Genomic DNA, 21,264 nt, shown 5'->3' on the forward strand with positions numbered 1-21,264 from the left:
GAATTGAACTCCGATTTAATAAATCACCTTCTTGTTTGTGCATCTAAAGTACTATTTTTAATTCTTCTTTTTCTCAAAGACCCACTGAATCTCAGTGTTCATTAGAAAGATGAATAATAAAGATTAATGTATGGTGTTACTTCTCTCTCTTTCTCTTAAAATATCAATACCATTCAGAGCTAGAGAGACACATGTCAGGCTTAGGGATGTGTAAGAATCACTAAGTCTGATCCTAGATAAATTCGTTTTATACAATGTTATTCCAAACAATGCTAATGGTCTTGATATAAGAACAAACACAGCATCTTTGAAATCTGTTGTTATAATAGGGATGGCAACTCTATTGGTTGGCTGCTAGTGCTGCTCCCTCATGTGGGGTGCAAAACTCAAAGGTGTGGCATTTTTCATCCATATCCTCCATATCACAAATATGATCAACCAAGAGACGTTATGATGGGGGGGATTTATTCTGAAATTGCTCCAATCTCAGATGAAGTCACCTTTCAAGAACACCCCCCTCCAATATTACCTGAACAACATATATAAGGAATGGAATTGCTACTCTTGTTATATATTTTCATAAACTTCTGATTGCTGAAATAATCCATTATAGATGATTGACTGGGGTCAGTATAAGTGGATGATAAGAAAAGCATTCTTTTCTCAATCAGAGAACATTATCTATGGATTTATGGGGAATGGGAAAGCCCATCATTATGTTGATATTCTGTGTTAGGACACTTCTCAAATCAGAGCATTGCCACCTGAATGGACTTCCAAGTTTGCAATTCTCTACTTTTGCTGTGCTGCTTGGGGAATACTCCTTGGTGACATACGCATAGTTCAGTATCACACAGGAGGACTGATTTAAAGCTCTTTTACCTTTTTGTTGTTTGTCCTCTGTGTTTAAAATTCTCTGCACAACTATCCTTCCAAAATGTCTGACAATAAATATTACTGAAGCACATTCAACTGTAGATATGTTCTTATTAATTCAAATACAGAAGAAAATCACTTATAGCAGCATATATAAGGGATAAGTTGGTGAAACTAGCCTGTTAAATTCCCCTTGTGTATAACTATTGATGAGAATGTAAGAATTCACACCCTGGCTTTGCATTTGCAGTAAAGAAAATCAATGAAAACTCACAAATCCTACCCAATCTCCCCTTGGGCTTCCATATTTATAATAGTTGTAACAATGCTAGAAGGACTTATCAAGCCACCAAGCTAATTCTATCAGCAACTGAGAGACTAAGCCACAACTACCTATGTAACCTCCAGAGTAATCTTATAGGACTTTTTGGAGGACTGGGTGCCCAAATCTCCCTTCCTGTAGCAACTATCTTGGATATCTATAAGATTCTACAAGTAAGGCATCTTTTCAATATAAATTTCATGCTACATAGTTTTACAAGGCAACTTCATATTGGAATGTTAAACATATTCAAGTTGCATAGATGAAAAATTATTATCCTGAAATTTCTAGAGTCAGATATTCAGAAATGATCCATGCAGCTCGCAAAATCTTCCAGGACTCCTTTAAAAAGTAAGTAAACGTAAAGTAAAAGTAAAATAATTTCAAAAAAATAATTTCAAAAAGTAAAAGTAAAATAATTTCAAGAATCTATCATGTTCAGGTTTCCTGGACTGTCCCGCCTATTTAAAAAGCTTGTTGGAAAAACATTCTGGGAATAAAACTGGTTATTCTGATTAATGTTTACAGTGTTTATTGCATAGATAGGAGGGAATGCTAATAAGCAACAGGCATGAAACTAATAGCGAGAAAATCTCAAAATGTTTACCAGGGAAGAGACAAGTGGCAGAAGGAGAACAACATTATTGTTTCAGTACAGAGAATGCAGGAGGAATAGAAAGAAATTAAGTGAACCAGTAACCTATTCTACAAGTCAACGAGGGGAGATGAGAAAAAAAGGATATGGACTGTAAAAAGAAACCATTGCACAAGAAAACACCAATCAGATTTCAGAAAAGAAAAGGAGACTTACTCAGAAGTATTGAAGGAAAGTTGTAACTCTTCAGAGAAACTGAAAAGTTAAAAAGCGCACTAGTTCTCCAAGTCAACTTGGATCATTAAAAAGTTTTATTTCACTAGCTGATAAGCCAGCACTGTCCAGGTATTTATTTATCCCAACCCTCCTTCCATGAACATTGCCACAATTTATAATGTTGGATTTTCCCCCTTACCAGAGGAGCCCCCTTGTGGAATACTGTGAAGCTGTTACCAACTCCACAGCGTTGTACAGTAGAAGCGATTTACTGCAACTGAAAGAGAGTTGGAAGTCAATGCTTTGCTTTTCTTTTTCACTATCTTTCCTCACTTCCCTTCCCTCTTTCCCTTCCCTCCTCATTGTTCTTTTATTTCCTTTTGTATTTTATAATACTTAATAACTTAATAAAAATGTTTGTCAAATAAAAAGAATTTACTGCTTTGGTTTGGTGTTGCGATATACGTGCAGGTATGCATCTGCCATACTGTAACACGTATAGAACAGAAGCAATAATTAACCATATGATTAAATCAGTAAACTAAAAGCAATAATTGGCCATATGATTAGATCAGTAAGACAAACTGTCCAACTCCAAGCGTTGATTAAATCAGTACCCTTAACACTAAGCAGATCAGCAACCACAGACTTGTAACTAAGCGTTGATTAAATCAGGGGTTACAACTGTTTAACTCTCAAACATTAATTAAGCATTGGATGTTTGCATGATGATAAAAGGTTTATTGACTATGAGTGTTCTTCGAGTCTACATGAGAGTAAATGAGTTACCATATACTGTAAACTTGCACAATCGTGATTGGTCCCCATTGGCTATGTGAATCCACCCCTCCCTTGTGTATGATCAATAAAAGAAGCCCCCAGACTTCGTTCTGGGTCGGTTTCGTCCCGAAGGAAATTCGTGTCCGAGTCTTCTTTCCTCATTGGCTTCATGAACCACCCGCGGAGAAATCGCATCTGGTGACCCCGACGTGATGATCTGTGCTGCCCATCTCATCTCACCCCCGGCCGGGAAAAGCCTCGCACCCAGGGCCGGCCGTCAGCGAACGGAGCACCCTCCCATTTCGTGAGTATGAGGTCGGGCTTCTCGAAGGAACGCAACTTCGGGATATCTCTAAATTTTCTGGTGTAATTATTCAAGTGATGGGCAAGTCGCTTCCCGTTTTCCCCTTGAAAGCATTTAATTGACTTATTGATTTATGTCTAAAATCATTGACCAATCTACCTTGAAAAAGGGGTCTTTAGGTGAAAACCTGAGAGTTCTGTTTTTTCCCTTCTTATTTTCTCCTTGTTCTTGTGTAAATGTGTGCCTAAGTTTTTGTGCACCCTCAAGGTAAATGTACCTAAAGTGTCTTCAATCCAAAAGACAGGGATTTTAAAGTGTTCAAAGAAAGAAAAGAGTAAACTGGCAGAAATTGCCTTCGCTCAGTTTGTTCCCCCCCCCAAAAAAAAGGAGTACAGAGAAGTGTTTTTCTTTCTTCCTTCCTTCCCTTTGCCTTAAAGTAACAACCCAGGAAATGTTTTAAGTTCATTTACAGGAAAAGTTTCATCCTTGCTTCTATCGTGTGTTTAAATGATTTTACCTGTTTATTTCCTTCCTGAAGCATGTGAATCCAAACCCCACTTTGCATCTGTGATATCCCCATAATGTTACCAGTTTATCTGTTTAGTAACTGATGATTTTACCTTTTTTTTAATTCTGCCTGCAAGCTTTCTACCCTCCCCAAGCCCCTCCCTTACCCTTAATCCCCCAACAATGCCTTTTCTGTGGGGGAGGGAACCTTGTTTTCATGTTTTTCAGGCCTGGAAGATTTACTCTTCAGGTGAGTAAAGATTTTTTCTTTTGGGGGAGGAGGAGAGTGTAGCCTTGTGTGTGTATGTATAAGATGAAGGAAATTCCTACTAAAGGTTTGCCTTCACCCTGAGTAAAAACCCTCTGCACATTTATCTGGCCAACCTACTCGAAACCTGGCCCCTAGAAGACAGTTTTCATTTAGATTTTGTAACAAATTTGCTGATTTTCTGGCCACCATCAGATGAACTGAAGATAAATTCTACCTGAGTTTCTTCCCCAAAGCGATTAAAGCCTGACTGAATGGGAAGACCTAGGTAATTGGACTTGATTACTTTGATGTAATGTCTGTTAAAAAAAATTCTTAGGTGTGCATCTAATAACATGTAGAATTGAATTGAATTGATGTTTGATCAGCTAGCTAAATAAAGACATTTGAAGATTTAAAGTGACAGAACCTCCCCCAGGCCTGAAAGTGTTGTTTCATGGTATGTGTGCATGTGTGTGTGTAATCATTTTCAGACCTGGAGGGAAGTTGAAATTTCTTAATAATAGAAAATGGAGCTCATTGGCTTATGTACAGCTCCCTGAAATAATTGTAATGATTGCTTTGCATGAAGAATGAATGAAATGGGATATTTTTGTGTGTGAAATTAATTTACACAAGCAGTCTGATTGCAGTGCAAATGTACAGTAAGTTGCAAAGTTGTTTAATGGTATGTGTGTGTATGCTTGTGTGTTATAATTTCCAAATCTGAAGGGAATGTGAGATCCTCTAATAAATAAAATGAAGCTTGGTGGCTTGTGAAAAAGCTTCCTGAAATAATTATAATGATTGGTTGGCATGAGCAAGCATGAGCTCTGATTGCAGTATGAATGTATATGTCCCCGAAAGTGATAACTGAAGAGATCCAAAGACCTGTGATTGCCTGCGTGAAACACCCCCCCCCTTTTTTTCCCTCTGAGTCATTCTTTGGAGGGAAGCAGGAAAGGTGGGGAGAGAGTGTGTGTCTGCTCATTTTTACAATGAAGGTGTGTATGAATGCTTCTGTGCATTTCCCCCCCCCCCTTCTTTCCCTCATTCCTTTTGAAGGGGGGCTGAAGTTTTCTGCTCACTTTAACTATTTTTTTCCTCTCTCTTCTGAAAATTTGGAGTAAATGGGTGACTTACTCCTTCACCTTTACCTTTTACTGTTATCTTTTCATCTATAAAAGTTATGCAACTACATTTCCTTTTCTGCTCTGAATGCAATTTTGATTTTTTCTCTTTTCCTTCTGGAACTTTTTGAGGTTTAAAATGCTTAATTAAACCTATAAACAGAAATGATTTTGAGATATTTTGCTTACATTTGTAAATGTTCTAACATACTTGATGAGAATTTGCTTCCATCTGAATGGAATCTAATATTTTGGAGTGTTGCCTCAAAGTACCTCTTTTTTTAATTGCATTTTTTTTAAAAAAGCTATTTTTCTTCCCTTTCTCTTCTACACCTGAGTGCATTTTTTTAAAAAGCTTGTGAGTCAAGGTACTCTACCCTATGATATTTTGTTTGTTTGTTTGCAATACAAGTTGTTGTCTCTTTTGAAAATTTACTCATCTTACTGCAAAAGTGTTTCAATCATAGAAGCAGTGGGAATGTCCTGTTCCATGAAATTTACATCATTTACATTGTCTGCCTTCTGGAATAATGTTTGGATTTCCACATTTGGACAGAATGGGTGAGATTCCACAACATGGGACTAAAGATATGTCTGTATAGAACTGTATATTTGGCCTCTCTTTTTCTTCACCTAAGACACAAAGGACTGCTAACTCTTGAATTGGCTGCTGGTGATTGCATTCTGATAAAATCTGACATGAGGAGAAAAAATTTAGCCAAGCCTGGGACAGACTCTACCTAGCCTGACTGACCACTCTTATCAGCAAGCTAAGCCTAATGCCATCCAGCAGATATGAAAGAATAGACCCTGAGATGGAGAAGTAAAGACCAAAGGACTTTCTTCCATCCCCAGAAGTCAGCTGTAAAGACTATAGGGAAGGGTGAAAATTGATCCTAAAGTTTTCTTTCTTTGCCTTCTTCACAGAAATTCATTGTAAGGTTTCTTTCTTGTCTCATTGATATTGTAATCAGTTTTAATGTATTCCTGTAAGAATTGTATTTTGAGAAGGGCTAGCACAGCAATTCTGAACACCTTGGATTTATGTCTGGTGGGAGGGAAAGTTTGTCCAAAATGTCTGTATTTTCTGTATTGTAGAAGCAGCTACACACACACACACACACACACACACCAGGAGAGAGAGAGAGAAGAGCCTATTCAGAATTAGATTGAAACTATCTCCTCTACACACAGTTTTTGCACATTAGCTAAACTCAATTTGGCCTCACTAAAATAAAAGCCAGGGCAGGTTGAAGAACCATCCCTTTTAAAATTGGCAGCCTATACCTTAAAGGGAAAGCAAGGCTGTGAATTTCTGCTTGTTTAAAACCTGTCTGGAAGCTCATATAAAGTGATATCTGAAACTAATTGGCATGGAAAATTGGATACTGTAAATTTCTTTCCAGAAATTTGTACCCTCGTTGCTAGACCTTCATGGCTGAAAGCTAAACACATGTGCATTCCACTCACATGTTTTGAAGAAAAAACAAAAGGAAGGGGGAGTATGTGGGAAATTTAATTTTACAAATTGCTGTTTTCAAATTGATGAAACTGGCAAGGTAGTGGCCAATCTCAGTTGCAGAAATTGGTACACGTACCCGTGCAAAAATGGACAGGATTAATGGATGATGCAGGCTTTCTGGGAGGAATTTTTTGCAATTGGAAACAAGCCGCCTTCATGGCAGGCATGGCGCTCCTAGGGTTTCTCCTTTTACCCTGTTTAATCCCAGTGATCCGAATCATTCAATCCACAGTAGAAAGTATGACACAGGGCAAAAACATTAACACAGCAATCTTTGATTCGCAACACAAAGCCCTACTGACAGCATTCTCTGATGAAGACCCAGAGAAAAACGATACTCCCTTCCGACTCCTCAAAATTTAAAACAAAAGGAGGAGATGTTGCGATATACGTGCAGGTATGCATCTGCCATACTGTAACACGTATAGAACAGAAGCAATAATTAACCATATGATTAAATCAGTAAACTAAAAGCAATAATTGGCCATATGATTAGATCAGTAAGACAAACTGTCCAACTCCAAGCGTTGATTAAATCAGTACCCTTAACACTAAGCAGATCAGCAACCACAGACTTGTAACTAAGCGTTGATTAAATCAGGGGTTACAACTGTTTAACTCTCAAACATTAATTAAGCATTGGATGTTTGCATGATGATAAAAGGTTTATTGACTATGAGTGTTCTTCGAGTCTACATGAGAGTAAATGAGTTACCATATACTGTAAACTTGCACAATCGTGATTGGTCCCCATTGGCTATGTGAATCCACCCCTCCCTTGTGTATGATCAATAAAAGAAGCCCCCAGACTTCGTTCTGGGTCGGTTTCGTCCCGAAGGAAATTCGTGTCCGAGTCTTCTTTCCTCATTGGCTTCATGAACCACCCGCGGAGAAATCGCAGTTTGGATGAGGTCAGGTTCCATAATATTCAATTGAACATTCCTCCTCATCCATAGCAACACTGAAAGGCAACTCAACAAACCTTTCTTCTTGTTCTGCCTTCTAGAACTATAAAATATAGGTGCCTTTTAAAGATGATTCATTTTCTTCTACAGAAAGAGAAGTCTTCCCATAAAGTATCAGGACATTGGATCTCAACATAGCCTCTGACTGAAGAAGTATTTCCATCACCCTTGATGGAGTTGTAATATGACTTAGGATCATGAGGATCTAATCAAGATATATGATTGTTTTGGATAACTATGGAACTATCTCTAACATTCCTTTCCTTGAAAAAGTTGTGGACAAACTGATTGCCCACAACCACAAAAGCCCCTAGAGAAGCAGGTTAATTGAACATCTTGCAGTTAGAGTTATGAGATGATTCAGTAAAGGAACTACCTCACACTTGCACAGACCAGAATCAGAGGAGTACAACTTTCCCAGTCCATATTTATCTCTCTGTTTTCATGAGAATCCTTATTCAGTACTCAATACAATACAATAGCAGAGTTGGAGTGGACCTTGGAAGTCTTCTAGTCCAACCCCATGCCTAGGCAGGAAGCTCTATACGGTTTCAGACAAATGGCTATCCAACATCTTCTTAAAGACTTCCAGTGTTGGGGCATTCACAACTACTGAAGGCAAAATGTTCCACTGATTAATTGTTCTAACTGTTGGGAAATTTCTCCTCAGTTCTAAGTTGCTTCTCTCCTTGATCAGTTTCCACCCATTGCTTCTTGTTCTACCCTCAGATGCCTTGGAGAATAGTTTGACTTCCTCTGCTTTGTGGCAACCCCTGAGATATTGGAACACTGCTATCATGTCCTTCTTTTCATTAAACTAGACATACCCAGTTCCTGCAACCATTCTTCATATGTTTTAGTCTCCCCTAATCATCTTTGTTGCTCTTCTCTGCACTCTTTCTAGAGTCTCCACATCGTTTCTACATCGTGGTGACCAAAACTGAATGCAGTATTCCAAGTGTGACCTTACCAAGGCATTATAAAGTGGTATTAACACTTCACATGATCTTGATTCTATCCCTCTGTTTATGCAGCCTAGAACTGTGTTGTCTTTTTTGGCAGCTGCTGCACACTGCTGGCTCATATTTAAATCGTTGTCCACTAGAATTCCAAGATCCCTCTCATAGTTACTACTATTGAGCAAGGTACCACCTATACTGTACCTGTGCATTTCGTTTTTCTTGCCTAAATGTAGAACCTTACTCTTTTCACCATTGAATTTCATTTTATTAGATAATGCCCAATGTTCAGGTTTGTCAAGATCCTTCAGTATCTTAAGCCTGTCTTCTGGAGTGTTGGCTATTTCTGGCAGCTTGGTATCATCTGCAAATTTGATGAGTTCCCCATTTATTCCCTCATCCAAATCATTGATGAAGATTTTGAAGAGTACTGGGCCTAAAACAGAGCCTTGGGGTACTCCACTGCATACTTTCCTCCATGTAGATGCAGTTCCATTGAGGACTACATGTTGAGTGCGGTTGGTCAGCCAGTTACAAATCGATCTGGTGGTGATACTGTCAAACCCACATTCTTCTACTTTATCTAGTAGTAGGTTATGGTCTACCTTATCAAATGCCTTACTGAAGTCCAAGTAAACTATATCGATGGCATTCCTCTGGTCCACTAATTTTGTCGCTTTGTCAAAGAATGCAATAAGATTAGTCTGGCATGATCTGTTTTTGACAAACCCATGTTGGCTTTTGGCTATTACTTTGTTTACTTCTAGGTGTTCAGTAATTCATTGCTTGATTATCTTTTCCAGAATCTTTCCTAGTATTGAGGTCAGGCTGATAGGTCTGTAGTTTCCTGGATTTATTTTTTTTTCCTTTTTTGAAGATGGGAATCACCTCAGCTCTTTTCCAATCCTTTGGCAGTCACCCGGTGCTCCAGAATCTTGAACGTTATAGTTCAGTGGTTCTGAGATCTTAATGACTTCAGGTTTCTACTGAGCATCTCAAACTCCATTCTGATAGGGTGATAGCAATTTTACACAAAAGCATCTCTTCTAAATTGTATCGTAGTGCCATTAAATGTTCCTGGTAATTCCTGTTCACTTGCCAAGTTGGGGTGGGGAGGAGGATGAAGGGTTTTTTCCCACTTTTTGTCATTATGAATATTTAAAAGTAACTAACTTTTCATATATAAAGTAGTCTCACAGCAAGGACACCCAAAACTGATTATGCAAGAAAATGATCAAGTAGTCATCTGGACTGAATTGTTCATGACTCCATACATTTTATTCCCATGAAAGGAACAATGCTTTCTATTTTCACTAAAGTGACCCCACATTTACATAAAATGGAGTTCTGGCCATGCTGATTTCTTTGATCATCCAAAGTTGTCACCTATTATCAAAATGGCAGCTGCAAAACATATCTTCAAATTAGTTTACGAAGTTCTGAAGCAGATCTCTTGGCATCACCACTATCAAACTTTCCTTAAAATATTAATGACATTTTACCACTCAAATATTCCCATTCCTGATCCTTGCCAAATGTTGTACTTCCTATAATAATAGGAGAGAAAACGAAATAGTTATATACAAAAAAAATGGTTTCTTTGGGACTTCTCTACGGAACTGAATTCTGACTTAATAATTACCTTCTTGTTTGTATATCTAAATTGCTATTTTTCAATTCTGCTCCGGCTTGAAATACCACTAAATTTCAGGCTCCTTTAGGAAAAGAAAGACTGATGTAACATGTTGACCCTCCCCCCTTTCTCTTAAAATATCAATAATATTTAAAGTAAGAGAGAGATATGGCAGGCTTATGGATAGGTAAGGATAGCCAAGTCTAATCTTTGAAGAGCTTCAATTCATGGTAGACACTGTTGACTACTAATGATCATGATGTACAAATAATTAAAGCCTCTGTGAAATCTGTCCTTTTGATGTGGGTGGCAACTCTACTAGTCTGGCTGCTAGTGCTGCTCCCTCACATGGGGTGCAAAACTCACATATGCAGCATTCTTCATCTATATCCACCATCTCACAAGTCTCATCAGCCAGGAGATCTTATGGTTGGAGCCATTTCTTCTCAATTTGCTCCCATCTCGGATGAAGTCACCTTTGAAGAATACCCCCCACCAGTACTACAGCATTTGTAAGGAACAAATTACTGCTATTGTTTTATATTTTATACATTTCTAATGTCTGAAATAATGCATCATGTCACTGTCATCAAAGAATAATAGATGATTGACTGGAGTTAATATCAGTAGATGCTAACAAACATGCTCTTTTCTCAACCACGAGACATAATTTGTGGACTTATGGTGAATGGAGAAGCCCATCTATGTGGTGATGCTCAATGTTTAAATCACACTTCCCAAATCAGGGCATCGTCACATGGATGGGATTCCAATCTTCCATTATTCTCCACTATTGCCATCTGATTGGAGAGTACTTTGTGCTGACAAACACTCAGCTAAGCATTACACAGATTAAGGAATGTTGATTTAAAGTTCTTTTATTTTTTTTCTTCATTGTCTTCCTGAATAAGCAAGTTCATTGTTGCCTTATATCTAAACAATAACCCATCAAATTCTAATCCATAACACAGTCATGTCCCTGACTCAAAAGGAAAATTATTCAAAGAATGTCAAACAAAGGGCCTGACTCTTTGCCAAATATCTGACTATATTTCTTTTGGGAAGACAAAAAACATACATGATATATGTGGATTCCAGACATTCACTATGCCCTGTGTTTGAAATTCTTTGCACAAGTTTCCTTTTGAAATGTCTGTGTTATGCATATATTAATTCAGATACAGAAGGGACATCATTTATACTAACAGAGATATGAGACAACTTGGTGAAACTACCTACTGAATTTACTTATTTGTATAACTACTGATTAGAATATAAGAACTGGTAAAATATACTTCTGACATGCAACTCTCATTGTAGTGGTGTTTCAAACAATTACCAGCACATCCTGGCTTTGGCATTTGCAGTAAAGGAAATCAATGAAAACACGCAAATCCTATCCAATCTCACCCTTGGCTTCAATATTTATGATAGTTATAACAATGCTCAAAAAACTTATCACACCACTATGCTACTACTATCAGCAATTGAGAGACTGGTCTCCAACTATCTATGTAACATCCAGAATGTCATAAGTATTATTGGAGGACTGGATGCACAAATCTCCTTTTTTGTGGCTACTATTGTAGATATCTATAAGATTCCACAGGTAAGACATCCATATAAATTTCATGCTAGTTTTATTGTCCTATTTTCACAAGACAATTTAATATTGCAATTTTAAGTATACTCAAGTAGCACAGATGAAAAAAAACTTCTGAAAATTCTAGAATCAAATATTGAGAAAGTGATCCATTTGTTACACAACATTACATCATTTATATGGAACTAAATCCCTTGAACCTAGCAGAAAGTACTGTATATAACAAGACATATGAGTTTTCTTATTACTTCTCTAACTTCTGTAGGATTCCAAAATTCAATCCAAAATTGTTGGGTGGTTCTAAACAACCGCCTTTCTGGGACTAAAATGCTATATAATGTTTGTAGTTCAGTGACTTGTCCAAAACTCAGACTTTACTTTAAGCAAAATAAATAGCCTAAATCATGCATCAAATTTAGCAATAATATAGTTCATATTTATGGATGTAACATGTTTATAAACTTTGTAACTGGGATTTGTTAATCTAAATTTACCTTTAAGTATGTAGCATAAACTCAGCAATGAGATAAAAGTGAAATCAGTATGAGACATAACTCTCAAAAACTTATGATTCACTATTACCAAAGCAACCAATTTGCAAATTAATGTACATTGATATTAGCATGGTTTTCATTGATAAATTCTAAGATAAATTCAACCACCTATCTTGTTTACCTTAATCTAGATGAATCAAACCACTAAATATAGATATAATTTCACTAAACTCATACCATTACGAGAAACTATTGTTGCAGAAAAATGTATAACTATAAATTTTAATTATATATTAATAACCAACAATCCTCAATTACATATAAAATTTACAAAATAGTAACAACTGTTTGTGAACTGATTTCCAAATGTCCCTTCATATAGAAATTAAACAATGATATTACCCATCCCCTAGCAGCTACTGCTTCATTTAAATGAGGTCAGATTCTATAATATTCTATTAGAAATTCCTCCTGATTAATAGCAACACTGAAATGCAATTCAACAAACTTCCAACAACTTCCATGCCATTGTGACTTCTAGAATTACAAATTTCAGGAATAGAAATTCAAAGAATTTTTCAATATGGCAAGCAAAATTCTTTTAAAGCATTGGTAGAAGATGAATAATTAAATATATGTTGATTACTATGAACACTTAAACGTGTTATCTAGATGCTGCTCTTATCTTTTTTCTTCTGCTTCTCTCTAGCTCATTTATGGCTCTGCTCCAATAATGAATGATAAAACTCCAGGCCTTTCCTTTTATCAGATGGTTCCTCCAGACGAACTTCAGCATAATGGGATTGTCTCTCTGCTGCTGCATTTTAACTGGACATGGATTGGAATCCTTATTGTGGACAATGAGCACAGCGAAAAATTTCTAAAAACAGCTATTCCTCTTTTTTCCAAAAATGGTATTTGCATCTCTTTCATTGGACATTTTCTCAGAGTAACAGAGGTCATTAAGATTGATGGGGTGCTTCAACAGGGGGCAAAAATGTATGATCAAATTATGGATAGTAAGGCAAATGCAGTGGTGTATAATGGAGAATCTTTTGCAATGGGAAATTTGTTATGGCTTCAGTATATTCCAAATCTAGAAGAGGTGAAAAGTAAACCAAAAGGTATTGTTTGGATTATGACTGCACAGATGGAGTTCAGTTTAACCCCTCTTCAACGTACTTTTGATCTCAAAATAATAGATGGTGCCCTTTCCTTCAACATGCATTCCACTCCTTTACCAGAGTTCAAATCATTTGCTGAAAAACAAAATCCCTTTGGCACAAAGAAAGATGGATTTCTCAGACAGTTCTGGCAAGAAGCCTTTGACTGTGCATTCCCAGATCCAACTCTGACTAATGAGCATGAAAATATTTGCAATGGAAAAGAGAATTTAGGGAGCCTTCCTGGGACCTTTTTTGAAATGGAGATGACTGGCCACAGCTACAGTGTCTACAATGCCATTTATGCCATAGCTCATGCTTCACATGCTCTGTTCTCCTCTAGAAATACTGAGAGATCAATGGTGGCTAGAATAGGAAGGAAGATTCCTCATCAAGACTTCTGGCAGGTAATAGCCTCATTAGGCAGAATAATATGACTCTAAGGTTGATGGAAAACCTGAATCATTATTTGGATTGACTTCCCACACAGAGTTTCTGGTGCTTTTTGAGATTGGTTGTTTTCTGGCAGGGGTTTCATTATCCAGTTAGGTAACATCATCAATGCTAAAAGGAGTGGGATCTAACAGAAAGCTATTCCCCATGAATATTTGTTTTCCTGTGTCTTTTTTCCCCCAAAATTTTATACTTTATTAAATATACTTGCCCAAAACAAACTATTCATTTTCTTCACTGCGCAGTCTGGCATTTGTACTGGTAACATTGATAGCAAGTTGAGCTCCCCAATTATCATCCTGCTCTTTGATAAAACATTATGAGCAATTTCTGTGCAAAATGACTAGTTACTCATCTTTAGCACCTCCAGTTTATTGACATTATGAACAAGAAACTTCTGGAATCCCGAGGGCAGAATTTGTTCTGTTTTCTTATTGCTCCTATAGCCAATATTGGGCATCAACATCTGGCCTTTAAATCTTCTGCAAACTCTGTTGTCAATACTTCTTGGTTTGTGCCAGTTATGCTTGATTTTGACATAGCGATCAGATTGATGACCAATGATTTTCTTGGTCCTCTTTTTGAGGACCTATATCTTTTTAGCTAGCTTACTTGTGAACATCTTTAATTTGGTAAAGATTTTTTCCATTAAGCAATATATTGAGGGGGAGGTATCAATTCCTTTCATTTATTTCATTTTTCACCAAAAAATAATCTCCTCTTACTGATTATTTTAATTCATATCCTTGGTTTCAATTTTCTCTTTAATTGAAATACTGTCAGTACAAAAATGCATAGAATGCAAAATTCTGATTTTCTGATCTAAATATTATCACCAGGGGGACTAGCAATTTAGTCTCCCTAAAGTGTTACCTTTTCCTTTCAATTTAGCTCCACTACTTTCTGAGAAATGTTGCTTTTAACAATGGTGCTGAGGAACAGGTCTCCTTTGATCAGAATGGGATTGTAGCAGCTGGCTTTGATATTATCAACTTGATGACTTTCCCAAACAATTCGTTTCTTCATGTGAAAGTTGGAAATGTGGACCATTCAGCTCCTCCAGATAAAATATTAACCATCAACAATGAGATGATTACATGGCATAGCTGGTTTAACCAGGTAGGTTTAATTATTGTCCTTGATTCTGAATAAAGCAGGCTTTCTCTAATTTGATATGTAACTTCATCATATTGGAAAAAAGGACATTATTACATAAAGTTAGCTCCCTGTAACTAACCAGCAGCATATTGTCATATCTGAATATTTGTAAGCATGATCCATTAACAGTTTTTAAGTAAAAGTAGGGCATCATTACTTCATCATATAATATAGTTATATAATAAAATATTTAAGCAATATTTGTCTCAGCTCACCATAGGCCTATGCTAAACTTATTATTCAGTCCAGATTTTTCTTTCTTTTCTGATCTCATGATTTCACTTGTTTCTTTTAAAACATTTATTTTTAACATATTTAATTGAGATTTATATTATTGCTTTTACAATGTAAACCTCTTTCCCAAATTATTGTTTCTATTCCTAAACTGGAAAGATGCCCGTGCCATATTTGTATCACTTCAAATGTGGACACTTGACCAAAAGCATCCATGTGCATAAGTTTCATCTTTAATTACCAGGTGATACCTGTTTCTGTCTGCAGTGAGAGCTGTTATCCTGGTTATAACAAAAAAGTGAAGGAGGGAGAGCCATTTTGCTGTTATGACTGCCTCCCATGCCCAGTGGGGAGAGTTTCAACTGAGAATGGTAAGAGATATTCATCTACTAATTAACATATTTTCATTAAATTCAACATGGTGTGGGATGAATAATTTCTGCTTTCTGGAATATTCTGGCATAAATTTATCCTTACTTTTGATAGTAATGATAAAGAAATTAAGTTATCAGATCTTTGTTGACACCTGTAAGAGATTTCATGTTGCAAAGAAGGATGAAGAAGAATGAAACAAGGCAGGGAGTGTGGAGCCACTTTCCATTGGATTTGAAAGAATTAAAAGAAAAATATTTTAAAAGTTTCCTTTTGTTTTGACTTACATATGGAATTTTTCAGAAGTAACTTGTACCATGAAGTGTTTTATAATCAAACAACAGCTGTTTATCACAAATAAATGAGAATTATTCATACCTATGTAGGAAGAGTGAAAGAATAAGACCTAACATTTTTAAACTGGTGAGAGCTCAGGAGAGAAAACACAAAGTATTTCATATGGTTCCCAAGCTCTATGTAACTTAAATTTATTTAAGTAAAAACAATGTTATTTTAAAATGTATTAAAATAAATATACAATATATAGCTAATCTATTAAAGCCCCTATTTTAGGTGATATAGTCTATCTTAGCCACCTTTATCATTTATTGTTTACTTGGTATCAGTAATATGTTTTCTTTTGGTATTTGTTGGCTTTGACATTTCTTCTTTCTTTTATGTCACCAAGACTGTCATAGCTTCAGAAGAGTAGCCATCATTAAATAAAGAAATATAAATATTGGCAAATGGGTCAGAGCACATGAACATCTATCATTGCTTCAGATTATAAACTTTTAATATCCACAGACTATCTGGAGAAAGGAGAGAGGGAGGGAGGGAAAGATAGACAGACAGACGGATAGATAGGTAGGTAGGTAGATAAATAGATGGTAGGTAGGTAGATAGGTAGATAGATAATATTGTTAATTGAAACAAAGTAATTACTATTAAATGAAATAAAACTTGCATGCCAATTAAATTTAGCAGGAATCATGGTAATTATATAAAGATTATCAAGAGATTTTTTTTTTTGTAGAGATTTTATTAATATTTGTAGGCCGCCCTTTTCCCTGAGGGGACTCAGGGCGGCTCACATAAAATCAGGGAGGGGGAATACAAACATTAACATAGAGACATATAATAAAATAGTAAGCAACATACATTCATCATTCGGGAGGGGCGGCTATCCTTGTCCCCAGGCCTGACGGGCTAGCCAGTTCTTAAGGGCTGTGCGGAAGGCCTGGACGGTGGAGAGGGTACGAATCTCCACGGGGAGCTCGTTCCAAAGGGTCGGGGCTACTACTGAGAAGGCCCTCCTCCTTGTAGTTGCCAGCCGGCACTGGCTGGCCGATGGAATACGGAGGAGGCCTAATCTATGAGATCTTATTGGTCGCAGGGAGGTAATTGGCAGAAGGCGGTCTCTCAAGTATCCAGATCCACTACCATGCAGGGCTTTATGGGTGACTAATAACACCTTGAAGCGCATCCGGAGATCGACAGGTAGCCAGCGCAGCTCGCGGAGGATAGGTGTTATGTGGGTGAACCGAGGTGCACCCACAATCACTCGCGCGGCCGCGTTCTGTACTAGCTGAAGTCGCCGGATGCTCTTCAAGGGCAGCCCCATGTAGAGCACATTGCAGTATTCCAGCCTAGAGGTCACAAGGGCCCGAGTGACTGTTGTGAGAGCCTCCCGATTCAGGTAGGGTCGCAACTGGCGCACCAGGCGAACCTGGGCGAATGCCCCCCTGGTCACAGCCGTCAAGTGGTGGTCAAACGATAGCTGTGGATAGATTAGATAAATTAGATTAGATAAAAAATCTAATCTTTCTAACTTTATAATCATAAGTTAGATTTATTGCTGTAATATGATGAAAAGGCCATACTCAACAGATTTACACAACCTATATGAGAATAACATCATCTATTTTTTTCCAGATAGAAATGAATGTTCCAGATGTGAAGACAAATTCTATCCAAACAAGAAACGTGATTTTTGTATTCCCAAAACTATTACATTCCTGACTTATGGAGAACCATTAGGGATCACTTTAGCCTGTCTTGCTCTTGCTTTTTCTTTGTCTACTCTTCTTGTGCTTGGAGCGTTTATGAGGCACCACAATACTCCCATCGTTATAGCCAACAACCGGGACCTCTCCTATACACTCCTCATTGCTCTCCTGTTCTGCTTCCTTTCGGCACTGCTCTTCATTGGCCAGCCAGGAAGATTTACATGCCTCCTCCGACAAACAACTTTTGGTGTGGTCTTCTCAGTGGCTGTTTCTTCAATCTTGGCAAAGACCATCACAGTGGTTCTGGCTTTTATGGCCACCAAACCAGGATCCAGAATGAGAAAATGGGTGGGGAAAAAATTAACTAATTCCATTGTTGTTAGCTGTTCCCTGATCCAAGCAGGAATTTGTACTCTCTGGCTATCAATTAACCCTCCATTTGCAGATGTTGATATGTTTTCAATTACTGAAGAAATTATCCTGCAGTGTAATGAAGGCTCTGTGACCATGTTTTATTTTGTTCTTGGCTACATGGGTTTCCTGGCTCTTATCAGCTTCATCACAGCTTTTCTTGCCAGGAAATTACCTGACAGTTTCAATGAAGCTAAGTTTATCACCTTCAGCATGTTGGTCTTTTGCAGTGTTTGGTTGTCCTTTATCCCAGCATACTTGAGCTCCAAGGGAAAATACATGGTGGCTGTGGAGATCTTTTCTATCTTAGCTTCAGGTGCTGGACTTTTGGGTTGCATCTTTTCCCCCAAATATTATATCATTGTGTTTCGGCCAGACCTGAACAACAAGGAGCAACTAATGAGAAGAAAGGACTGATCAATATAATCACTCTTTTATTCTCTTTCAAAATTTAATATAGATGTTTCATTGCTATACAATATAGAATATTCATTGAAAAAGGTTTCAAAAGGTTTAATTTTAAATTCTACTCTATCATTTCTACTAATTCTGTAAGAATCAACTATAAAGTATAGTTAGCATGCCTAAAATATAATAAAGATATGCAATCTCATGGTGTTTCTCCTTGTCTCAGTGATAGCTAGACAGCTGTGCAATGCCTCAGCAGCAACACTATGTCTCCATTTCATAGGCAGTAATTTAAAGGAATTGGCATCTTGTTCTCAATTCAAAGAGGCTGCCAATCATTATCATTCAGATAGCTATAGCTCCACCATTGCTACAACCTCAAACAGTTATGCAAATGGGCCTCTTGTCTACAATTCAGCATCATCTGGTTGTACAGATAGATCAAAATCATCCACTTGTATAAAGCAAGCTGCACTAGCAACTAAGGGAGCTGCAATATGGGACATTAACTACTGTTCCTTAAGAGTTCAATATTAGCCTTTAGTTTAATCAATTGTACTGATTGGTTGCTAATCATATTTTTATTTCTGGGCTCCCCTAATTGTATATCTCCTTTAAAATCCATGTCATCTGATGCTATTTGTACTGTCACTGTAAAAGACCTTAATTCATTCCTGAAATGAGGAATGGTGAATAATACATTTTTTTGAAATAAGTTTCCATTCTCACATGAAGTTGGAAATTGACAGACATGAGTGGAATGTCAACTTTGATTACAATCATGGAAATCACTAAAAGAATAAGTAAAGCCAGGCAACAAAAATTAACACAACAAGGCATTTGTCAATAATTGATTGCCAAGCAGTGTCCCCCCTTCCATTCATGAGACATTTCACATATCTGGTGGAATTAGCAATATATTGGGTAGCAATCAAAATCAGCAAGCAACAGGGCCACCAAAGGGTTAACAGATAAAGAAATTGAAACTTTTTTATTAGCTATGTCCTAAATGGAGATAGGATGTCTAAGTTGGATAGAATGGCTAAAATACAACGAACAAAATCTATGTCTCTATGGAACTCATAAAATTGATGACATTGTCCAAGTGACACAAAAGTAGCCACAAGTGCCCCCTCCAGCTCTAAATGATAGATTACCACACTGCCCAGTCCAATTGCTGGGTGCTGGTAGAGTTCTCCCATTTTGTTATGTTGAAGGGGTTCATCACAACTTCCCCTGTTTAATTATTCTGATTTGTCCAAGATTCTATGATCACAAACAACCACAGACATACCAAACTAATCAAGGGCCTTACTGTGATGCTTCCCCAGATGCTTGGAGAACAAGGAAGGGCCAGCTCCAGGAACTTCAGAGGGAGGAAAGGAGGAGCATCAGGAAGATAACAAGTCCTCCAAGGCAGGAGTGGAAGGGATAGAGGAAGAAGTGAAGCTAGAAGCCTTGAAAGAGGCCTCAGAAGAACAAGCATCTGGATGGAGAGGAAAGGGGTGAAATGCAGTTAGAACAGGGTGTCAAATTCATATCATCACAGTGATGTCACATGACATATCATGACTTTTTTCCTTTGCTAAACTGGGCATGGTTGTGGCCAGTGTGTGATGCTGGGAATTTGATACCCCTGGGTTCAAGTTGAACAATCATAGCTGCAACTGGTCAACAGGTCTAAGGAGGAATTGCCTCCTTCAATGGATCTCAGAACATAGAGCTGAATGGAGGGAGGTGCAATGGAGGTCAATGAAGGTACACGCAAGGGGGCAACCTTGCCCCTCCTGATGAGTTTCATCAATGCATGCCTACGTAGCCTGACACATAGAGCAACACAATGTTGCTCCCATTTTCTCTGCCATGTGTGTGCTCCAACTCCATGACTCTGATTATCATGACTTTGTACATGTGCTTTATGTGACATCATGTTTGGATTTTGGACCTACGTCTTGGACTTTGGACCTCTACCTTAGCTTGGATTTACTATTATGGACTCTAATCTGTGTCTGGATTTTGGATTGTATGTGTAGATTTGTAAACTTGTGCCTTTAGCTGTGGACTTTGCAACTCTGTGCCTAGGCTGAACAGACATGGATACAGTAGCTGATGTGAGTGGAACCTGGAGAATACTAAAGAGGACTTGTAGTTCTTAATAAAGTCTTTAAAGATCCCCATGTGTGTGGACTGGAACAGGACACCTCACATGTCAGAGGACACACACAATATCTAATTTATCTCCACGTCCTATGTTAATGAACTTCACCCATTGGCATGCAGATCTGAAATCAGAATGGCCTCTCTAATTCACTGCTATCATTTGATTTGAGGTCAAGGAGATGAGATAAAGCAATCTAGATAAAGCAATCACTTGAAGATTTGTACAAGTGCATGTATGAGAAGACAGTGATAATAACACTAGCAAAAAGAAATATTTTGCACTCTTATTGCATTGACTGAATGCCACTCAGCTGTCTTTCTTAAGGTGATTGTCTCCTTAAGATAAGGATGTTATATATAGAGCCGAGGTGGCGCAGTGGTTAAATGCAGCACTGCAGGCTACTGCTAGATCAGCAGTTCAGCGGTTCAAATCTCACCGGCTCAGGGTTGACTCAGCCTTCCATCCTTCCGAGGTGGGTAAAATGAGGACCCAGATTGTTGGGGGCAATATGCTGACTCTCTGTAAACCGCTTAGAGAGGGCTGAAAGCCCTATGAAGCGGTATATAAGTCTACTGCTATTGCTATTGCTATTGCTATGTTCAAAAAAAATCACAATGCCAAGAAGAATTCTCAAAGATTTGATGGACAAAACCATTCAGTTTCATGAGAATCTCAACTTTAGACAGACAGCAGCAATGGAGATGATTGGAGTCTCATCTAATAAAATGAATTTAGAATATTT

General features: G+C 37.6%; 2 protein-coding genes and 1 pseudogene across 2 annotated transcripts; 2 read left to right on the top strand and 1 right to left on the bottom strand.

Annotated features, from left to right (window-relative positions):
• The first annotated feature begins 10,404 nt into the window (after positions 1-10,404).
• On the top strand, positions 10,405-13,753 carry LOC148046282 (extracellular calcium-sensing receptor-like). The gene is made up of 3 exons (XM_087714658.1): positions 10,405-10,568; positions 11,377-11,665; positions 12,863-13,753. The coding sequence occupies exons 1-3, from the start codon at positions 10,405-10,407 to the stop codon at positions 13,751-13,753; spliced, it is 1,344 nt and encodes a 447-aa protein (XP_087570784.1).
• A 237-nt stretch (positions 13,754-13,990) lies between these two features.
• On the bottom strand, positions 13,991-15,078 carry LOC106541719 (large ribosomal subunit protein eL32 pseudogene; annotated as a pseudogene).
• Positions 15,079-15,375: 297 nt separating this feature from the next.
• On the top strand, positions 15,376-18,566 carry LOC106541718 (vomeronasal type-2 receptor 26-like). The gene is made up of 2 exons (XM_014057237.2): positions 15,376-15,532; positions 17,469-18,566. Exons 1-2 carry the CDS (start codon positions 15,376-15,378, stop codon positions 18,368-18,370), a joined length of 1,059 nt encoding a protein of 352 aa, XP_013912712.2. The 3' UTR covers positions 18,371-18,566.
• Positions 18,567-21,264: the final 2,698 nt, after the last annotated feature.

The sequence above is a fragment of the Thamnophis sirtalis genome, unplaced genomic scaffold (genome assembly GCF_051295495.1).
Source record: "Thamnophis sirtalis isolate CommonGarterSnake01/CBP01778 unplaced genomic scaffold, rThaSir2_p1.2 scaffold_4, whole genome shotgun sequence".
Classification (NCBI taxonomy): domain Eukaryota; kingdom Metazoa; phylum Chordata; class Lepidosauria; order Squamata; family Natricidae; genus Thamnophis; species Thamnophis sirtalis.

What these genes read in the sequence shown, in the direction of transcription:
- LOC148046282 (XM_087714658.1), top strand. Translation starts at nt 10,405, where the DNA reads ATGGGGTGCAAAACTCACATATGCAGCATTCTTCATCTATATCCACCA. An exon ending in CCACCAGTACTACAGCATTT is followed by an intron (nt 10,569 to 11,376) that starts GTAAGGAACAAA and finishes CTCTCATTGTAG; the next exon opens with TGGTGTTTCAAACAATTACC. An exon ending in ATATCTATAAGATTCCACAG is followed by an intron (nt 11,666 to 12,862) that starts GTAAGACATCCA and finishes GCTTCTCTCTAG; the next exon opens with CTCATTTATGGCTCTGCTCC.
- LOC106541718 (XM_014057237.2), top strand. Translation starts at nt 15,376, where the DNA reads ATGTGCATAAGTTTCATCTTTAATTACCAGGTGATACCTGTTTCTGTC. An exon ending in GAGAGTTTCAACTGAGAATG is followed by an intron (nt 15,533 to 17,468) that starts GTAAGAGATATT and finishes ATTTTTTTCCAG; the next exon opens with ATAGAAATGAATGTTCCAGA.